Source organism: Temnothorax americanus, unplaced genomic scaffold (assembly GCF_048541705.1).
Source record: "Temnothorax americanus isolate GAGA-0224 unplaced genomic scaffold, ASM4854170v1 Scaffold114, whole genome shotgun sequence".
Classification (NCBI taxonomy): domain Eukaryota; kingdom Metazoa; phylum Arthropoda; class Insecta; order Hymenoptera; family Formicidae; genus Temnothorax; species Temnothorax americanus.
Window position 1 is genome coordinate 243,923 of NW_027509247.1, and position 21,106 is coordinate 265,028.

Consider the following 21,106-nt stretch of genomic DNA (forward strand, 5'->3'; position numbering starts at 1 on the left):
CTCTTTTTCTTCCACCCATGTTTCTAAGAATGTTATTATGTCCCACTCTTCCACTACCTTCCAAAACCCTTCATTTTTCCCTTTTAGTCCCGCTATGTTCCAGAAGCCTACTGTCATTCCTCTTTGCTCTTCTGCTATCCGCTTCTTCTTTCCTTCCGTTCTTCTCCTTTTTCCTCCTCTTCTCCTTCGTACAGTCTTCTCATTTTCTCATTTTCTTCCAGTCTCCTTTCTTTCTTGTTCTCTTTGAAATCTTCTTCCGTCTTCCAGTTTTTCTTCGCTTTCATTTCATTTCTTTTCGTGGCCGTCTATCCATATTTTTTGGTATCCTAATGTTGCTCTTTTCCCTTTCTCCCTCTCCTCCTTCACTATACTCCATAATTTTCCTTGAATTTTCCTCTCCGTTACTGTCATGTCGTCATCTATGTATATCTTTTTCTCTATCCCCATCTTCTTTCTGTTTATCATTATCTCTCTCTTGTCCTCCCACCTATTCATCCTTACTAGTGTCATTTTGTTTTCTCGTCTGCCGATTATTTGTACCTCGTCCACTTCTACTTCTTTTTTGGTGATTTCTTTTAGCAGCTTTCCAATCTTCTCTCTTCTCTCACCTCCGTCTTCAATTTCCGCTCCTTTTATTATTATATTATTTCTTCTTTTTTTCCTTTCTTCTAATTCGTTTTTTCTTTCTATCTCCTTCATTTTCTTTAACAGCTCATTGTATTCCTTCTCTCCCTCTCTCCTCTTCTCCGCCTCCTCAATTCTCTCCTCCAGCTGTTTTACTCTTTTTTCTATACCGGTTTTCAGCTTTTCCCATATCGCTTCGCTTTTTCTGTATTCTTCTCTCAGATCTTGTATCTCTTTCATCAGTTCCTCCTTATCTTTCTTTCTTTCTTTTTCTTGATCCTCCAATTTGGTCAGTATTTCCTTCAGCATTTCTCCTGTCTCCATGCTTTCCTTTTCCTCTTCCTCTTTTTTTACTTTGTTTGGTGGTGATCTACTTAATCTTCTTTCCTTATCAAACTTGTCTGTAATTTCTTTCTCGGCCTTTTTTATTTCTTCACTCTCCTGCTCTCTTCTCCTTTTCTTTATGTTGTCTGCAATCGACCCTTGGCTCCCTGCTCTGCTTCTTGTTTCTGACAGTTCTGCTGTCCTCGCGTATCTATTCTCTGCGTTCTTACCTCCTTTAAACGATTCTTTATTTTCTTTCTGGTACTTTTCCTCACTATTTTTGCTCCCTTTGCTCTCCTCCTTCTTTTCCTCCATCCGCTCCTTTCTCTGTCCCTCGGTGCTCCCTATCTTCTTACTTATTTCCTATGTGCGGGAGGCGCGACGGCTTGGGACCGTGCTGGCATGCAATCCGTGATCGTGTTCACGCGCCGTGCACGTGCACGCGCACTCGGGGGTCTGACACACGAAAGCTACTTAAAGCTTATAACGTGGAACATCACCTACTGAAAATGATGCGATGTTCTGTCGTGTCTCTAAACACCCGATTTTTATTTCCTATGTCCTTTCTGCATTCTCCGGGCCTCTCCTAACCTCCAAATTGTCGCCGCAACAGTTATTCGACAATTTTCCTTCCGCTTCCTCCGCTCTGCTTGCCTTCTTTTCCCTCTGCCCTATTGCACTTTGCGCATGCAACTGTCTGAAAACAGAGTCGCCCTGAGGCGATATCACGGCAGAAAACTTCTAATGAATTTATGCAAATGACATGCGTGCTTCTCCTTATACTTACTCGGTCGGTAACCTCACGTTCTGATCTATTATTGGTATTTCTTTTGAAACATTGACATTTGTGTCAGATGATGGATGAATGCATTGTTTTTTAATTGTTGGACTAAGAACAATGCCAATTGGATTTTCATCCGTTGAAGCAATTTCCAAAAGTATCTTTCTAGTATTTGACTCATGTGTTTGTCTCATAGGTGTGAGATTTACATCTCTTTCTTTGATAATTTTTGATGGAATTATTACATTTTTATGGGTTAATTCATGAGTGCATGGTTTCTCGATTACTGGATTAATATTATTGGTGATTCCATTTTCATCAGTGAAAACGGTTCGGTATTTTCTTTTTTCGCTACTTGACGTGTATGATTGTCTGTCATTGAATAAGGATTTGACATATCTTTCATTAAGAATTTCACGTGTTGATGAGTTTTGAAAAATGTTAAAAATATTAATAGTAGAGGGAAATTCTGCAGTATCATTTACAGTGATTTCATCAACTTCGACGTTTGGTGTTGGTGGAGAAGAATAAACTGGTATCTATTTTAGGGGTACGAAAGTTGAGAAAAAATTTGTTTTATTGACAATTAAAATTTTTCTTTATGCTTATACTTACAATTGAAGTGTGTGCAAATGGAATCGCATTGGTTCTTAAAGAAATTTTGCCACGACTCATGATGTGTTTTATTCCACCTGGTAAAATAGTTTGATAATTTCTTATGATGTCCTCCTCACGAAAATGGAGTTCACAAAGGAAATCAGAATTTTTGGCTGCACGACCGATAACTTCTTCCCATTTCTTGCGAAGAGGAAGACTCTAATAAAAATTAAGAAGATGTTTTATAGTGATCTTTCTCTCTAAAGAACTCGATACAAATATATTTCAATATTAGAATGAATACCTTGTTTGGGAATTTGAACAAACTTTTATTAGGTATCCCAGCAAACGAAAAAGGATTAAAAGATATTACAATTTTTTAATACCTTTGAATCCCTTTTTTGGCGGAATTAGATGAAATTAGATGGGATTCGAAATGAGATGGTTCAATCCCATGGAATGCAAAAAAGAAATTTTCATTTCCATCCAATCTTATGAAATCCGTAAAGGTTATGGAATTGCATGGCATTAAATGGTTTAGGAAATTGTTTTAAATTTCTCCCGTAATGACCACACACACACAATTTTATGAAAATAGGAAAGAATCAATGCTTTTAGATAAACATTTATTTTTGTAGTCGGACGACTGGCGCTGTGTGGGCTTAGAGCTTGGGAATTCTTGCCCTAGGCGACTAGCGCCTGAAAATATCCAAAAATATCTTATTCGGTCCCGTAGGGAGTCTCCCTATATACCGGTCGGTGCGGAATTTTGAACTCGAACTACCCATTTTCCGCGCGGGCGTGTATCACTGGTGGCGCGTACCTCTACATTGGTTTAAAAGAATATTTCCTTGATAGAAGCCATCTAAAAAGTAATTTTCTTCAAGAAAGTAAAATTTTGTCATTAAGAAAAGGAAAGGTTATAACCCACAAAAGTCATACTTTATTTAAGAAAATGATTTATTACATGGCTTTTAATAAATTATTTCATTGGATTTAAATATTTATTTTCTTGGCGTATAGATTTTAAATATCACACTTTTTCTTAAAAAAATGTTGCTACATAGAAAAAAATTATTTTCTTGTTAAAGAATAAATGTTTACTTATAACAAAATATTAAGTGTCAAAGAGCATATAAATTTCAAATAAAAAACTGTTATTTTGATTCTGATATCGTACAATTTTATTATTATTATTCATTTTGTTAACGGAATCAATGGTATTCAATGGAATTCATGACGAAACTTTTCAATCTCTAACCTGACATTCAATGGTATAATATTTTTGTGTCGGAATTGGATGGAATTCAAAAAAGACAAATTCTTTCCAAAATAAGGAATTCCATGATATTGAAACTATTTCAATCCCTTTTTTGGACACAATGGAATTCGGAAAGTCCTTAATTGAATTTCTGGCAATCCCGTTTTAATTCTTTTCAATCTTTTTTCGTTTGCTGGGATATTAAGCAATGTATTTTTTGTCTTTCACAAGCACGCCCTGATTTGCAATCAGGATATGCTCACATTTTTGTCATTTTTTTATGCACTAATAAAAACTCACAATTTGTCGAAAACCAACATCAATGGAGAAACCGTAAACATTTTCTTGAAAACCAAAATGGAACTAATACACGGACGAAAGTTCGTGTAGGTGTGAGTCCTGAGAGACGAAAGCGCAACCTTGCGGAGCATTACCAAACTACTATCTGGCTCGGCATTCAGTCGCACATTTTGACGATTTCTCCATGCTAGTTTGGCCTCCTTATCTCTATTCTTCATGGTTAAGAGTTATACATATTTTTATTGTTAGGGACCACACGGTACGCTAGAGTGTCGACAGAGTGCGCCACGTCCGAAGGTCCGAAGGGCCGTACGTGCGCGCCACCACAACTACAATCAGTCGGTCTCAGGCCCTTGTATGATACGTCTCGCTATAATAAATATACGTATTTAGCATACTTCCTGTGTTCATTGTCTATACTCATTTGCACACTTTCGTCCTTATACGAGGCACAACAACTGACGCTGCGCTACCATGCATCTTTCTTAATTAAGGGTTTAGGCCACCTTGAATCTTTAAAAATAGGGTTATAAAGTATAACTATGTATGTATTGTTGCGCTCGACCGCGCGTTCGCAGCACACACTTTCACGCACTCACTCGCGAACGCGGCGCGCAATTCCGTTACCGGGAATAAACTCACACAAATAGAAAAGAACTCGTTTAATGCAGTAATGTAATAGAACAATGGCTCATGAACACGTCTGAACGGTTCGAAGGCCCGGCGGAGAATCTGACAGACGGCAGAAGTAAACAAACAGACGCAACAACTGGTCGTCAAGGCTCGACGTCACGCAGCGCTTCGCGACTGCTTTTCGGGCCTCTACCGGGCGTCTCGGCACGGGCGCAACACTGCCTCCCTCTTCCTAGATTGTCGCCCCGACAATCAAAGGGGAGCAGCGCCCAGACGAGTACAGCTTCTTGCCGCCACGACCTTCTCCTCACAATCGACCTCTGGGAAGAGCTGGCCAGACTCCCCCAAGCCGTCTTCAGGAGGGCCGTCCGCACTGTATCGCCCTCGAGTCCTTCGGTACTCCGAAATGACGTCCTCTTCCTCGACCGCTGCTCTTCCGCAAAATCTTCGGACAAGGGGGGGTGGAAACTTCCCGTGGACCCTGCGTCCCGCAGGGCTCCCCAGGTCCCCGCCCGGCATTCGCCCTATGGCCCACGGAAAAACCACGGGTCAAAAACCGTGGGCAGGCGGTCCACTTCGGATTGGGAGTTCTGCCTGTCGATCTGCCATACGTGGAGACTCCTATCGATATCTCCAACACATGCCGTCGATTTCCTCTAAAACAAAAAGTCATACGACGCACAGAAACAAAGAACAACATTGCTGTAAAAAGTTAAAAAAAATCAAACACATTTTACATTTTATTACAAATTAAGCCCACCCCACCAAGCTTAACTAAACCGCGCCTCCCTCATTGGGGCATTCCGATCGAAAATGCCCAGTTTTACCGCAAGTCCAACACTCCCCCCGGGCACCGCCAGGATTTTTATTAAAATTTTTTTCATTTCTTTTGGAATCATCCCCCTGAAGAGTTTTCAGCGCCTTGGCCCTTTCAACGGCCTCATTCAGGGAAGTTATTCCCTCCATCTGAAGCGCTCGCCGAATAAAATTATCGGAAACGGCCGTAACGAATTGCGCGCACGCGATTTTGTCACGAAGCTCATATAGGCACTCGGGGTACGCCAGGCGTGAAAGTTTGTCAATTTCGGATCCGAGTGTCGCCAAATCCTCCCCGAATTTTTGTTTACGGTTCGTAAACGCGACGTAACAGTTCTGTGATTGTCGTCCCTCCCCGAAGCGCAACTCAAGTTTCGTTTTAAGTTACGCAAAATCTAACCGCTCGACATCTTGAACCGTTTCCAAGACCGAGCGTGCCTTTCCCCTCAGGCTCGAAGCCAACTCGATCGTTTTTGTGGCGTCATCCCAATGGTTCGCACGCGCGATCAAACTCAATTGCGAGAAATATTCCTGTAACGGGGTCGTTCCGTCGTACGTGTCGGGTTTCAGTTTATACCCCAGGTCGGCACTCGCGATCGCGACACTATCACTCGCGTGTATTCGCGTCCCCGCGCCGCTCGGGATCGCGTCCCCCTCACTCGCGTGCGCGTCTCGCGCTTTCGCGCCGTTCGAGATCGCGATACTTCCGCGTATGACTTGCGCCCCCGCGCCGCTCGCGACTCGCGTCCCCGAGTCCCCAGATACTCTATTATTAGAATGACTTAGCTGTGCGCCGGAGTTCATCCCTCGGAGAAGACGGAGCTCCTCTTCCTGCCGGCGGAACGTCTCGGCGTACTCCCTCTCTCTCCGCGCCTGTTCCTCGCGCAGGAGCCGGACCTCCCGAATCACCGCCTGGAGGGTCACCACCTCCGACGTCATCTCCGCAGCATCCGACTGTGGAGTCGCTACTCGGAGTCGTTTCCTTGCAGCCATGAGGAAATCGTAGCTCGTCGCTCGTCGCTCGTCTAGTCCTCGCTCGTCCGAACGATCCGTTCGATCCCGGACGAGCCCCCAAAATGTTGCGCTCGACCGCGCGTTTGCAGCACACACCTTCACGCACTCACTCGCGAACGCGGCGCGCAATCCCGTTACCGGGAATAAACTCACACAAATAGAAAAGAACTCGTTTAATGCAGTAATGTAATAGAACAATGGCTCATGAACACGTCTGAACGGTTCGAAGGCCCGGCGGAGAATCTGACAGACGGCAGAAGTAAACAAACAAACGCAACAACTGATCGTCAAGGCTCGACGTCACGCAGCGCTTCGCGACTGCTTTTCGGGCCTCTACCGGGCGTCTCGGCACGGGCGCAACAGTATGTATGCGTTTATTGTGTCTCCTTGGGGTTTAAAAGGCGTTTTTTATTTTGGGGAACGGTCCCAAACCTCTTACAAGAAACTTCTCATTGCCCTTTTACCCGACCTGGCCATAAACGACCTTTACAATCTGTTACCCTCCCACCCTCGCAAATCCCGCCTTTGCTTTTTTCCTGCTCCTTCCCCTTCTCTTCCTTTCTTCCTCCATGCTTCCACCTGCGCCCTGCTCCTCAGTCTCTCCACCTTCTTTCCTCCCCTTCCTTCCCTCTCTCTTTTATATCTATGAAACATTCTCTTTTTAGCTCACACCGCCCGACCTTCCACTTTAGCCCCTTCCGCCTCTACCGTGTTCACTCCACTCCTCTTTCTCCTTCTTCTCTCCTACTTACATTCACTCTTTCTTGTGCTTCCCTTCTCCTGCTTTGCAATTTGGAAACCGTGTACTCACACGTGTGGCTCACACAGCCCTGCCATACGCCATGCGGCATGCCCTGACTCTCACGCCACACTCGTATCCTTCTATCGGTCCGCTCTATCGATCTTTCTATTGACTCAACTGCTCTTCGCCTCTCCTCTTTATTGACTCGCTCGATCCCCGGTCGAACTCTCACCGTCGATGCCTCATTTCTCCACCTTACCGACTAACCGGCTTCCCGTCTTCTTCTCTCAACCCGTCGTGCTCAATCTCCTCCTCGGCCACTTCAGCGCCTCCATGCCGCTACGCCTGTCAGGTAAGCACTCTCGCTTTCTTTTCCTCTCCTTTCTCCCCCGTCTTTACCTGTTTTGAATCCTGCTCCCCCTCCCTACCTCTCCGCAGCCTCCTTCTGAAATCCCACCGTCATCCTAACCTCTCTTTCAGGCCTCCTCTTCTCCTGCCAATTCCTGGCGCACCGTCTCACTTTCACTCGCCTACACTTACTCCGCTTTGCACCTCGCCTCCTCTTACTCCGTTTCCTTTCAACTTCCTTCACACCTTCCTTTTTTCCTCTACCTTCCCTTTCACCCACAGCACCCTTTTTCAACACCCTATTTTTCCTCTTATAATTTCCACCTTGCTTCTCCGCCGAGGGCTACGGGGAAACTCCGGGTTATATAAAGTGAATTTCTAAAAAAATGGTCATTTTTATTAACTATGATATAAATAATAATTATTGCCAAAAAAATTATGCTGTTTTCTGTAAAATGAGCTCCAAATGTAGGTTAATTCTATTTGCTACGGGAATGAAAAAATAAATTTTTGCTATAGGAATAATAACTGTATATTTAATCGTACTCGTCTCTTGGCTAATCCGCGGAACGCTAACAACCGCGTGTCTCTCTTTCTGCGACGCTTGCTTAATCTAATCTCCCCCGCACGCCAGCTCGATTCCGTCCTTTCGATGTACGTGCGGAACCGTTGATATTGACCCACGCTCCGGCCGGATTATTGGCTGTGGCGCATCGGTAGTGCCAACGTCTCGTGGCAACGGGCGGGAGGCCCGAATCTCCAGCGGGCCCTCAGACGATTGTTTATACAAAGTTCAATAAAAATTTAAAATTTAAGTCACGTGATCTGAAACGCCACATTATTGGTGTGACGTCATAATGTGACAGTCTGTCCAGACGCGCTTTTTATGACATATCAACAACCGATTCTTGAATAATTATCAGCATAAAAGTGGCAAATAAACTTGAATCCGGCTTTGTAAAAGCCGATACACGTAATCTGCCACGAGTTGATATGTTTATGATATGGATTTATGGGGATCAGGTGATAGGTTATGTATGTCTCTAAAGAGACGGACAAATCTGCACGATTAAGGCTAGAGTTTGCCCAGGGGCCCGATTCTTGAATTTATTTGCGAGAGAAACGTGTACGAAAATTTTGCTTTTACAGAAACGTTGCAAGTTGATTGGTTAAAAGCTATGTGATAGCCGATCGATTTGCAACTTTTCTGTAAGAACAACATTTGCGCATACATTTTTTTTGCGAATAAATAAAAAAATTGAGCCCCTGAGCATCGGGTTCGAGAGAAAGGGTATGCTGTGTCATTAACATTGGATGAAGACTGAACAGTCTTTTTAGTCTTTTTATGCGAACCATCTGTTTGGAACAACGGAGGTGTTCGAGGTTTTTTCAAGGTTATATGAATGTTGTATTTTCCAAAACATTGTGTCTCATTTTCTTTGCTTCCTGAAAATCTCGACCAAGACAAACAACCAGGATCATTGCATTTATATCGAAACTGCTAAATTAGAACTGTAGTAGCTATGCTGATTGCAATAGCGAGGTTCGGCTACGTTCGGCTCTCACATCGTGGTGTCACGAACCGCTTCGGTTCATTTCAGAGCGTTTGAATAGAGCTTCGCGGATCTGATTATTTAACAAGTCATAACTCGTTAAATAATTGAGGAAAAAATTAGTATCATAAAGTCATATACATAGATTAAAATTCCGTAAAAAAAAGTTTGTTTTACCACCCTATTGCGTGATTTAGCCCAGTAAAATGACTCGAAATTTGTCGATTTGGAGGAAATGATACTGAGTGGGCTGAAACTTTGTAAACAGGCTTGTTTTAGAGTACTATTTAACATATTAAAAGTTCCCATGTGTAGACGCTACGTTGCGGGCAGGGGAGGGTAAAAAAAAAAAAAAAAAAAACAGTTTTTCGCAAATAACTCGGAAAATATAAACTTTACGGAAATTTATGTAGATATGAAAATCGTAGCTTACAAAATTCCGCACAATTTCGTTTTTTATTCAAGTCTGTACGACCAAATGGACCAGGGATAGAATTTTTTTAAACACCGGTAGTTTTGTCTCGATTCGAGAGTCCATTTTCGAGATATTAGCAAAAAATGCGCGACGCGCGTACGCGTTAGCCTCGATTCGAGAGTCCATTTTTGAGATATTAGCGAAAAATGCGCGACGTGCGTACGCGTTTTCGTTGCGTCGCAAAACTACCGGTGTTAAAAAAAATCTTATTACGCCATTGTAAAGAGCACAAAAAGCCATAAACATTTCGTACTAATGTTTTGTCGTTAAGCCTTATATTTTCGAAGATATTTGCTAAAAACTATAAAATCCGTTATTTTCAAGGGGTTGTTTTAACCCCTAAACGTCGAAATATGCAGCTAAAAAAAACACGTGTCTAATTTTTTTGATGCTCTACAACATATCCAAAGCGCATCCAAATCGGTCGTTATTTTTAAGGGGTTGTTTCAACCTCTAAACGTCGATATACGCTGCAAAAAAAATACGTGTCTAATATTTTTTGATGCTCAACAACATCCAAAGCGCATCCAAATCGGGTAGGGACACTTCCGACACTTCCCTTGTAAGACTCGCAGAATAATATTACTCGCAACATACACGGCGCGCACGAGCGCGTGAAACTCTAAAATATTATTTGCAAAACATGAACGCTTAATATGACTCGCAAATTATAACTCTTCATTACGAAGGAAACACCGCGTATACGGGCTCCACGCTAAACGCACGCATCCGACACGTGATCCTGACGCCTCACGCGGGAAGCACCGGGCGCAGTAGTTAACATGCCGGAGGACACTCAAATATAATACACAAGTTACAATAGTGACTGTTGGGCCGCTACGGAATACTATGAAATCTCACACGCAAAAGAATTAGAATACGCGACACCACACTCTATCTACGGGGTAGCGACAGGCAGGGTACGTCAGACAAGGATTCACAACAATTACGCGTGGATCTTAATGCAATCCTACGCGTATCTCTTAACACTACCTTACGATAATCCCGAGAGATTCACGACAATTACGCGTGGATCTTTATATGCGACCCTACGCGTATCTCTAAATACTACGTTATGGTACGCGACCCTCCGCCCTCGCTACTCCCCGTTACCTCGTTGTTCGGGATTGCTGGCCGTTCACACGTCCATTGCCTCGATCCTTCTCTCAGAATCGGGCTCGCAGGGCCTCCGTCCTCGCCCACGGTCCGCCTAAGTGTTCCTCGCAGGACGTCCTCGCTCGCTCGCAATCGACCCAACCAACAGTGAGGATCCTGGCGCGACGTCGATCCTCGGCGCCTATTTCGGTGGTGCGTCACCACCCCGTCGGGTGACGCCAGCCTGCCGAAACTGGGGCCGTACGGCTGCTCCCTCCTGAAATCAACAACTACACGACCAGCAATACCCGCGCAATATAAATGTCCACTACACCGTGTGGTCCGAACTCGGAGTGGCATCTCCGCCATAGACTCATGTGACGGGCACATGGGGCCACGTCACATAATATAGAAAGTAATGGAAAATATGTACCTAAAAGACCCCGCCATACCTAATCATACGATTCATACGTATTTTGGGTTTCGGTGAAATTAGCTGAAACTTTGGAAATAAATAGTTTATGTGATGCTGATCAAAAGTCACAAGGGCAATATTCATAAAAATCAACCGTTTAGATGCTATCATTGTTAAAAGGTCAAAATAAGGTATTATTTTAATACTATTGTGGGATAGTGGATTTCGGTGAAATTGGATGAAACTTTAGAAATATATAATTTATGTGATGCTGATCAAAAGTCATCATAAGCATGATCCCCAAAAATCAACCTTTTGGCCTCCATGAGCAGTTGCCCTTAATAACTATAGTGTTTCAACAACAACATCATTAGGCCTATTGTGCAACTAAAAGTACTCTAGTAAGCGCGCGCGTGTGTGTGCGTGCGTGCGTGCGTGCGTGCGTGCGTGCGTGCGTGCGTGCGTGTGTGTGCGCGTGTGTGCGCGTGTGTGTTACGTGTGTTGCGTGTGAGTGCGTGCGTGCGTGCGTGCTCGCGTATCTGTATTGCAACTAACGTTAAACTAACGGGCCTATTCTGTAAACATTAACGATATCGTTACGTGCTTTGCGCTGCTTTTCTATAGTATATTATATCTGCGCAAAACACATATAATGACATCGTTAACGTTTATAGAATAGGCCCCTTAGTTTAACGCATAGTAGAAAGGAAACAAGGTATGCTTTTGCGCAGTTTTTGAATAACCAATGAGTGCATTGTGCCAAGCTGGAGACATATTGGTTTATTGGCCAATAGAATTAAGACGCAGTTTTTAAAATGAGAATTAAGTAATTTTTTTGTTCTGTATATAATGCAATTTTATTTCATGTAATAATTAATTTTAAGTAAAAAATGTTAAAATTATATATAAAAAAATATTAAAATAAATGTAAAAGAAACATGAATTGAACAATATAATAGATGTATGAGGAAAAAGTAAATAATTTTCTGAAGTTTTAAAAATATTGTGGATATAAGATAGGTTTATTTAAATACAGCAATTTCAATAAATGTAATAAATATTTTATTTTAATAACACGAGAAGTTGTGTTCAATAAGTTTATTATATAACACTGCGTGGAAAGTGGCCCGTTACGCGCGCGCCATCTGTGCGACAAATAGCCAATTCTACACCGAGAAATCCTCCGCTCGAACAATGCTGTAATGTTCTCATTCTCGCACAGTCTCGCAGAGAACATTACCGCACCGTTTCGAGCGGAAAATCTTTTGTGTGTGGAATCGGCCATCCGTCGCACAGAGGACGCGCGCGCAATGGGCCACTTTCCACACACTTTGTAATATAAAATAGGGTGTGTAACACGTCTCATATGGTAAAGCGAATGATTAGAGGCCTTGGGGTCGAAACGACCTCAACCTATTCTCAAACTTTAAATAGGTGAGATCTCTGGCTTTCTTGAATTATGAAACCACGAGCATTTTTTTGACGGATCAGAGTGCCAAGTGGGCCATTTTTGGTAAGCAGAACTGGCGCTGTGGGATGAACCAAACACAGAGTTAAGGCGCCCAACTCGACGCTCATGGGGTTTGCAGGGTGTGCAATTTCCGTGTGCCAATTCTCCGCATATGATGCATCTTTCTTTGCTCTTGCATGCCGCCTTAATGTGGCCAAATCTGAAACACTTGAAACATTGTTTCACTGATGAGATAAAAGGTTTCATTTTTATTGACGTTCTTTGCCCGAATAAGTCCAACTTTTGACGGACCGTATCTCCATTAAAAGTTATAATCAGGTTTCCTGTATCTTCTTCTACAAGTTTCTTTTCTTTATTGTTCCACTTTTTCCTATACATACGTCCAATCTTCACTATGTCGTTGTGATCGTCTATTGAATCCGTGAAAGTAGTTGAAAGACGACGACGTATCTCTTATTAACGACGTATCTTAATAAATAATTTCACAGTTGGACTCTGCGTCGCAATATCTCCGCTCGTAGGGCACGTAAGGAAAAAATAAAAACACTTTTATTTATAAATCGACCCCAAGCTCTCGACCAAGCTTACTTAGAACTTGATCCGTTTACTCGTTATTGAGATCTCAACATCTCGAGTACTTGCAACTCGTCGCGTCGCGTAAAAGAGTGCGGTCTCGCTTCGCGTATATTTGGCACGAGACACTACCGTGTCTCTTGATACAGATACGCGAGCACGCACGCACGCACGCACGCACTATACGCGTATACATGCGAATGCAAACATACATGTAAAAATCGGCTCTTTTAAGGGCCACTGATGTGCAAAGTCCGATCGCGCAACCTTTCCGCGGTGCACATTGGATAACGCCAATGCCGACGGCAAAATACGCACGTTTATACGCGCACGCACAGTCACGCGAATACACTCACACGCACACAGACAAAACACAAAATATACATAATATATTTTTATTTACATTGTATTATAGTATTTACATTGTATATATCAGACACACGCACACGCACACGCACCGCACACACACACACACACACACATTCACACATGCACACACATGCGCTTACTGAAGTACTTTTAGTTGCACAATAGGCCTGGTGATGTTGCTGTTGTACTATAGTTATTAAGGGCAATGGCTCATGGAGGTCAATTTTTGGGGATCATGCTTATGATGACTTTTGATCAGCATCACATTAATTATCTTTTCCAAAGTTTCATCCAATTTCACCAAAATCCACTATCCCACAATAGTATAATTAAAATAACACCTTATTTTGATTTTTCAGCAATGATAGCATCTAAAACGGTTGATTTTTATGAATATTGCCCATGTGACTTTTGATCAGCATTACATAAACTATTTATTTCCAAAGTTTCAGCTAATTTCACCGAAACCCAAAATATGATTATGGCGGGGTTTTTTAAAAGATAGTTAAAGCAGCGAAGAATATAGAAAAATAATACATTAATCCTCGGTTGTCACATCTCTTTTTTTAAACACGTTTGTCACACGGGGTCAATTTTACATACCCCAACCAATTTTCAAGCAGCTGCTGTTGAAAAACTAACCTAATTTAAGTGGATCGCAAAAAATTCTAGAATTAAGTTTAAACATTTGTAGAATGTATTCTCATTGTTAAGTTTCTATAGATTTTAGTTTTCGTGTTTAAATAAGCGCGCGTTTCTAGTGATTATATACAATTAAGATTAGTTTGGGCGCAGCGGCGCTCACAACCATACACGCACGTCTCGTAGTAGTATTTTTCGGTTGGTATTCTTTTTAGGGCGCGCCAAAAACTCCCGCATTGCACTCGTCTTTTGGTAGCGTTCGTGAGAAGACATGCGAGCGTGATATTGTAATACTGATTCCTATTATATTAGATTAAAAAATTATCATTCGGCTAATTCCAATTTCTCGACACCTGCGCACATCCAAGATAATATCCAACACTCATTATAAAAAATGAACTTTTTGAATGGCATTATGTTAAAAAGAATCCTTAAAAAAATGTAAGTGTTCGGAAAAAAAATCACAACTTTCATTTTTCAATGTCTTTTGCTTAAAATTTTGCATAGTACTCTTAAGAGATATGTTACTTCAATATATATATATATATATATATATATATATATATATATAAGTCTGGGGTCGTTTTGACCCCGAGTGACAACCGAGGGTTAATATAAGAATATTATAGTTAGGAGCTAAAAGTTACATCTTTGCGATTTAAACGTACAATATATGAGATGGAAACACAAAAGACGTAATCATAAATAAATACATTCAAATTTAATCACATTTCACAGAAAGCGACGTTAGGAGACATGTTATTGGACGAAAGGCTGTCATTAACGTTGGACGAGATTGTGCATATTCGTAGCGTGCTTACAAAAGCTGAGTTGGAGTCTCTTCCCGTGGAAGGGCGCGTAAAAGAAGATGTAGAGAAAAGACGCGTTTGTTTTCTCTGTCTGAAAACACGCTTCGGTTTATTAGGTCCTTGGGGACAACGTTGTCGCTTATGCAAGAGGACCGTCTGCGTTAAATGTTATTCGAAAGTTAGTATACGATTTTTGCATACATTAATATAAATTTCGATTACAATTGGAACAATTAACATATAAATGTGTAAAAACAAAATAGAAGTTTCCTTTGCCAGTAAATAAATACAAAACAAAAGTCGTTTTTGTTTGACCCAACTGGCCAAATAATTAATATATTTAAAATTCACAACGTTTCAACCGCAATTTCGGTCCTTCTCAAGTGATTCATCAAGCTATGCATCCTCAAAAACCGCGTACAAAATATCGATTACGTCGCTGACATCGTGCCCTAACCCATGCACACGTAAAGCTAAAAAAGTGAAATAAACTCACGAAAGTCAAAAAGATAAAAACGCTCAGACGTCATAATATAAAAAGTAAGAATAAAATTGAATTGTTAAGTTATAAATAATGGACAAAGTAAAATAAAAGGCTTACATATTCGGTGCGTCAAAACGGAAAATGAGAACGGTAGCGCAGAACGAAGAAACGTCACAAGCCATAACTGCGAACACATCAGTACAGCGTGACAGACGAAGTCATACTAAATGATCGATACATAACAAATAAATAGATGTATTCACAGGTGGAAACGAGCAGAACAAAAATGTAAATTAGGTGACGCCAATCACACGGTTGTAATTCGCGGGCAGACTTTCTGTGTCTTTTTGAATGTCTTTTGATGTGTTCGCAGTTATGGCTTGCGACGTTTCTTCGTTCTGCGCTATCGTTCTCATTTTCCGTTTTGACGCACCGAATATGTAAGCCTTTTATTTTATTTTGTACATTATTTATAACTTAACAATTTAATTTTATTCTTACTTTTTATATATTATGATTTCTGAGCGTTTTTATCTTTTTGACTGTTGTGAGTTTATTTCACTTTTTTAGTTTTACGTGTGCATGATGTGGTTAGGGCACGATGTCAGCGACGTAATCGATATTTTGTACGCGGTTTTTGAGGATGCATAGCTTGATGAATCACTTGAGGAGGACCGAAATTGCGGTTGAAACGTTGTGAATTTTAAATATATTAATTATTTGGCCAGTTGGGTCGAACAAAAACGACTTTTGTTTTATAAATGTGTAATTTGAGCTATAGCTACAATTATATGAAGTATCTATAAATTGACGAAAAACAAAAATGCATTAAAACATTTATATTTTCGAAGATAAATTGTATTTTAATTAATAATTAAAAGTCACATTAATTAAATTTTAACTATTAATTTGATTTTTTGAGGCTTTTGGCTTTGGCGAATTATTGCATATTAGATTTATAAAAAGTAATATCATATTGTAAATTTTTATCTTGCACTATACGATTTAAACTGGCTGAATTAGACTTAATTAATTTCAGGCTATTATATTGAGTTTTTTTCTTGATGTTTGAATTGATCTGAATATTAATATAACTTAGTAACGACATTTTTCAGATGCGAATACCAACGGAACAGTTTGCTCGAGTGCCAGTCGTGTTACTCTCTCCTGGATTATTACTTTCGCCTACAGAAGCTGAGAACAGTAGTAGCAAGAATTCCTGGCTAAGAAACTCAGGAGCGGTCGGCTCGGCACCGGCTTCCCCCGCGTCCAGACGAAAAGATTCTGCGTTGCGCAACGGCACGTCTGCCTCAACGCCGACAATGACACCTGTCTCCGCACTGACACCTATGTCGACACCACCTTCTCATACGCGTCGAGAAATGGAAGTTCAAGGACTAGAGAAGAGGTCAGGATAACAACATTTATATGATAACAACTACTACGAAACACTTGAATTTTATGAATTAAGAAGAACAATGTACTGACGGCATTGAAAATCTATAGTTTACGTCGCGTATGTTTAGATTTTTGATACTGTCAGTATCCGGGAAGGGGGGGGAAGCTAAATTCAAAATCGAACAATGGTTCCTTAAAGTACAGACTTCACCCTTAAAAAAAAAAAAAAAAAACTTTCAAATATGACAATTTTTCACGGAGTTGTGCTTATTTGAAATTGTGCAAATTTTTGACGAAAATTTTTGTTGCGATAATTTTGTTGTTTAGTGTATATGTATTACCTCAAAATATAACTTTACACTTTTGAAAAATTAAACTCAAGTGGTACGTACCCTTGTATTCCCATGTAAAGATCTTTTTATTCCAACCCAAGTAGTAACTTTGATTCTCCTTAAGAGAATCATATCATCAAATTGTGTTACCTTACTCAACCTAAGTGATATGTAAAAATGAATACAAAATTTAACATTTATTTAAAAGAAATAATAACTTGGGTTGAGTAAGGTAACACAATTTGATGATATTATTCTCTTAAGGAGAATTAAAGCTACTATTTGAGTTAAAATAGAAAAATCCTTACATAGAATATAAGGATACATACCACTTGGGTTTAATTTTTTAAAAGTACAAAAGTTATTTTTTTGAGATAATACATATGTAATCGGCGCAATTTAAAAATTTTATATATTTAAAAAAAAATACATTACTTTTTTGGGTTAAGTTAGGTAACGCCAATTTTGTGATATAATAATTTTGTTAAAAAGAAATAAAACTACCACTATACATAGGTTGGATTTTTAGATTTACAACATACATTGCACGTGTACTTGGCGCATTTTTTTACCTTTTTTAAAAAAGGTAATATTATACAGATTTCCCAAACGGGATTTAAAAACAGACGTGTTTCCCAAATAATTTCATGTTGATCAAAAAGAAAAAATGTTTTTAAAATTACGTTTGCTAACTATACGCTCAATTAACTTTTATTAATTATAAATAAACTATTGTTTCCTAAACTATGATATACTCCTAAATTTGCCCAAACAATTCTCAAACAATTGCAATAATAAAAAATAAGAAATATGAATTTTGTCTGCTAAGTATACGAAGATAGATCGCTTTAGAGACCTTATAATCAGAGTCTAGTCGTACGGTAACAGATTTTTAATTGGTCCGCCATTTCTCGTCAAAAGCAGGAGAACAAATAGAGAACAAGATATAAGAGAAAAAAAGAAAGCGATATGAATGTATAGAAATCCTTAACCAGAGATCAGATAAACCGTTAACGATCTCTGATTGGCTCCGTCGTTTGGGGTCAAACCGGAAGTGTGAGAGATATATAAAGCTAACCAAAAAATCCTAGTCGACCTAGCCATAAGTGTTCGTCAAAACTAGAGCTCGGAATACCAGGGTATCCAGAAATCCATCCGCTCGCCCGTTATTACCTGTTGTCCACAGATCTGAACAGATTCCACGGGTACACAGAGATAATTCGAGTTAGGTTAGATACCCATACAATGCGTACGATACGGGTACCCGAATTATCCGGATACCTGCGGAACCGGTCCAAATCCATATACAATGGGTAACGGGCAAGCAGGCGGGTCCGGTTCTTTTCCCGAGCTCTAATATTTATTTAACAGTCAAAATAAACCATCATCAAAAACGTCATATCCGATTTGACCCCACGACGGCACATTGTCCGATCTCTGGTTAAGGATTTCTATGAATGTATATCGCTTTCTCTTTCTCTCTTATATCCTTTTCTCGCAAGATTTTGAGAAAATCCCCTTATGGCCAGACTCTGATTATAAGGTCTCTAGGTCGCTCAGGGTTGGTCTACAATGGGTGTTATTGTAAGTCGTGAGTTGTAAGAATTGACCAATCACAGTCCATTATTCTCCTTGCGGTTGAAGAATAATGAACTGTGATTGGCCAATTCTTACGACTTACGACTTACAACACCCATTGTAGACTGGACCTTAGGCCGGTTCTACGATCAGTCGTATGTCGGAACGTAACCGATGGTCCAATGAGGAAAATTCGTTTTCAAAAAGGAAATTCTCTTATTGGACCATTGGCTGCTTTCCGACTACGACATATGACTGATTGTAGTAGCCACTAGAGTCATTGCTGTCGATGTTCGCGCGGTCACAAGAGACGCCGCGTCGGAGGCCGGGAGGAACATCTGTCTGTCTCTGTCCCACTCACGATCTCAAACAGGATTCGCGCGCTGGCCACGGTCGTGAACGGACGTGTGCGGTTTCTCAGCTTGGCTGTAATTTCGTCGTAGTGAGTCTTTTATGGCGGTGTGAGTGCCTCCCGCGTGTGACGGTCGATTTCTCGCCGTCCCTTATCGTGCGCTGCTGACGAATATTCGTCAGCACTCTCTATTAGTCTTACGCGCGTGAATCTAAGAAATAAAATTATTGTGCACGATAACAACATGCAAGAGGCCACGGCCTCTTGCGTTAATGAGGGGGGAGGGAATCCGTTGCTGCCTCCCCGTACTTCCTCGCCTTACGATTGTGATTCATCCAATCATGATTATCACCGTTCTCGCAATCATCCAACTTCGCGTACTCGCTCGCGTTCTGGGTCGGGTTCGTTGCGCTCGCGATCGAGATCGCGCTCGGGTTCGCGCTCGCGTTCGCATGCCGCCATTAATGCCTCTGTCCCCCTCCCTATCCATGAGAATGTCTCGAAGCGACAATAGTTCCGTAATAATAACCGACGGCATGGATGTCGATATCTCGCTCTCGGATTCATCCAATAGTTTAGACCTCGTCCCACCGACGATTTCGTCATATATGAATCTAACTGCCCGAGATTGTGACGATAGCATAACCTCTGTGTCTACTGCGCAGTCCACTTCCGGTCAAATGCCGAATGATTCTTCCGCCGATGTAAAAAGAAGCGGCAAACGCGACACCCGTGCAAGTAAGAATAGCAGATCCTCATCAAAAGGTAACAGCGAAAACAGTGCTTCAAACAATAAATCGAATTCGAGTTCGGCCTTGCTCACGGCGGCTCGTAAGGTAATTAACTCTCACTACGCGTCAACCGACCCAAAACCATATATCGTTCACACGCGCAATTGATAACGATCCGGATTTGGAATCCGATACCCCCAAGTCTATGAATACGCATTCTCTCTTAATCGGTCGCATCGTGATGCAAATTGCCAAAACCGGATTATTAGGGATTAAGAAAGTCAGTAAAGGCCACGTTCAGGCATCTTCACGAATGCCGCGGCTGCCAATAGGCTCATCGACGATCAATCGTTGGTCAAATATAACCTCAAAGCGTTTATCCCCTCATATAGAAACGTCCAAACCGGTATTATAAGGGATATCCTCCAATCAATCTCAATCGAGGATTTGCTCGGCAAAATTGAATCTAATTCTAAAGTTATTAAAGCTCATAGACTTAACCGCCGTGTCAAAGACGGCAATTCTTTTAAATATGAACCCTCGCGCACGGTCTGCGTCAAGTTTGCCGGTTATATCCTCCCGGGATCGGTCACTATATTTAAGGTAAGACATTCGGTCTTTCCATTTGTTCCCAAGGTAAAAATTTGCTTCACCTGCTACCGGGCAAGTCATATTGGTAAGTCCTGCAAAAGCAAGCCTAGATGCATCTTTTGTGGAAAAGATAAACACGATTCCGACATAGAATGTCTCGATAAACCTGCACAAAATAAATGCATAAATTGCGGCGGGCTTCACCTGCCAAATCATTAAAATGCCCCATAATTGTCTAACTTAAAAAGGCATATGCTCTTGCCGCCGCTAAAAACTTGCCTCTTTTTGAAGCAAAAAAAAGATTAACGATGCTTCCAAATTTTCCGATAACAGTTCAGATTCAAGATTTGATTTTGTCAACTTTCCTAGCCTTCCTTCTCCCAAACGCAACTCAAACTCCTCCCTTTCCTTCTTATATTCCTCCCCCCCGTCCCCCTCCTTCTCCTCTTACAACAGTTTCTCAGCGCTGCAAAATCTCCAAGACGGCAGCAGTCCCGCCTCCTATTCTAGTGCGCTATCAAAACCCCGCAGCTCGACTTCCCAATCAAGTTCCTCCTTTTCCTCGCGACGCATTAGTTTCTCGCCCAATCTTCCTAGTAACTCCAAAAACCGCAACAGGTCAAGCTTTTCTTTCCCTCTTATACGCCGGAACGAGTTGTTCTTTCCGAACGGCAGATCCAATGTAGAAGATCCTAACTCATTTCCAGTTCCAGATAAACTTATTGCTCCCAAAATATCCTCCGATAACACCATTCACACTTCTAACCCAGACACGTCTTCCCCAAAAACACTCTCTCC

The 21,106-nt window shown here is 41.3% G+C and overlaps 1 protein-coding gene across 11 annotated transcripts in view; it reads left to right on the forward strand.

The window, feature by feature from the left end:
* The window catches only part of Spir (spire type actin nucleation factor), a 270,912-nt gene that overhangs the window by 216,790 nt on the left and 33,016 nt on the right, over positions 1-21,106 (forward strand). For 9 of the 11 annotated variants that reach the window (XM_077426518.1, XM_077426524.1, XM_077426517.1 and 6 more), the window contains 2 exons: positions 14,772-15,020; positions 16,442-16,734. The exons of 1 other annotated variant lie outside the window; for it this stretch is intronic. In XM_077426518.1, coding sequence (XP_077282644.1) covers positions 14,772-15,020; positions 16,442-16,734 — 542 coding nt within the window. Of the gene's footprint in view, positions 1-14,771; positions 15,021-16,425; positions 16,735-21,106 lie in introns of those variants that run through there. One more of the 11 variants, XM_077426528.1, reaches the window with a different exon arrangement.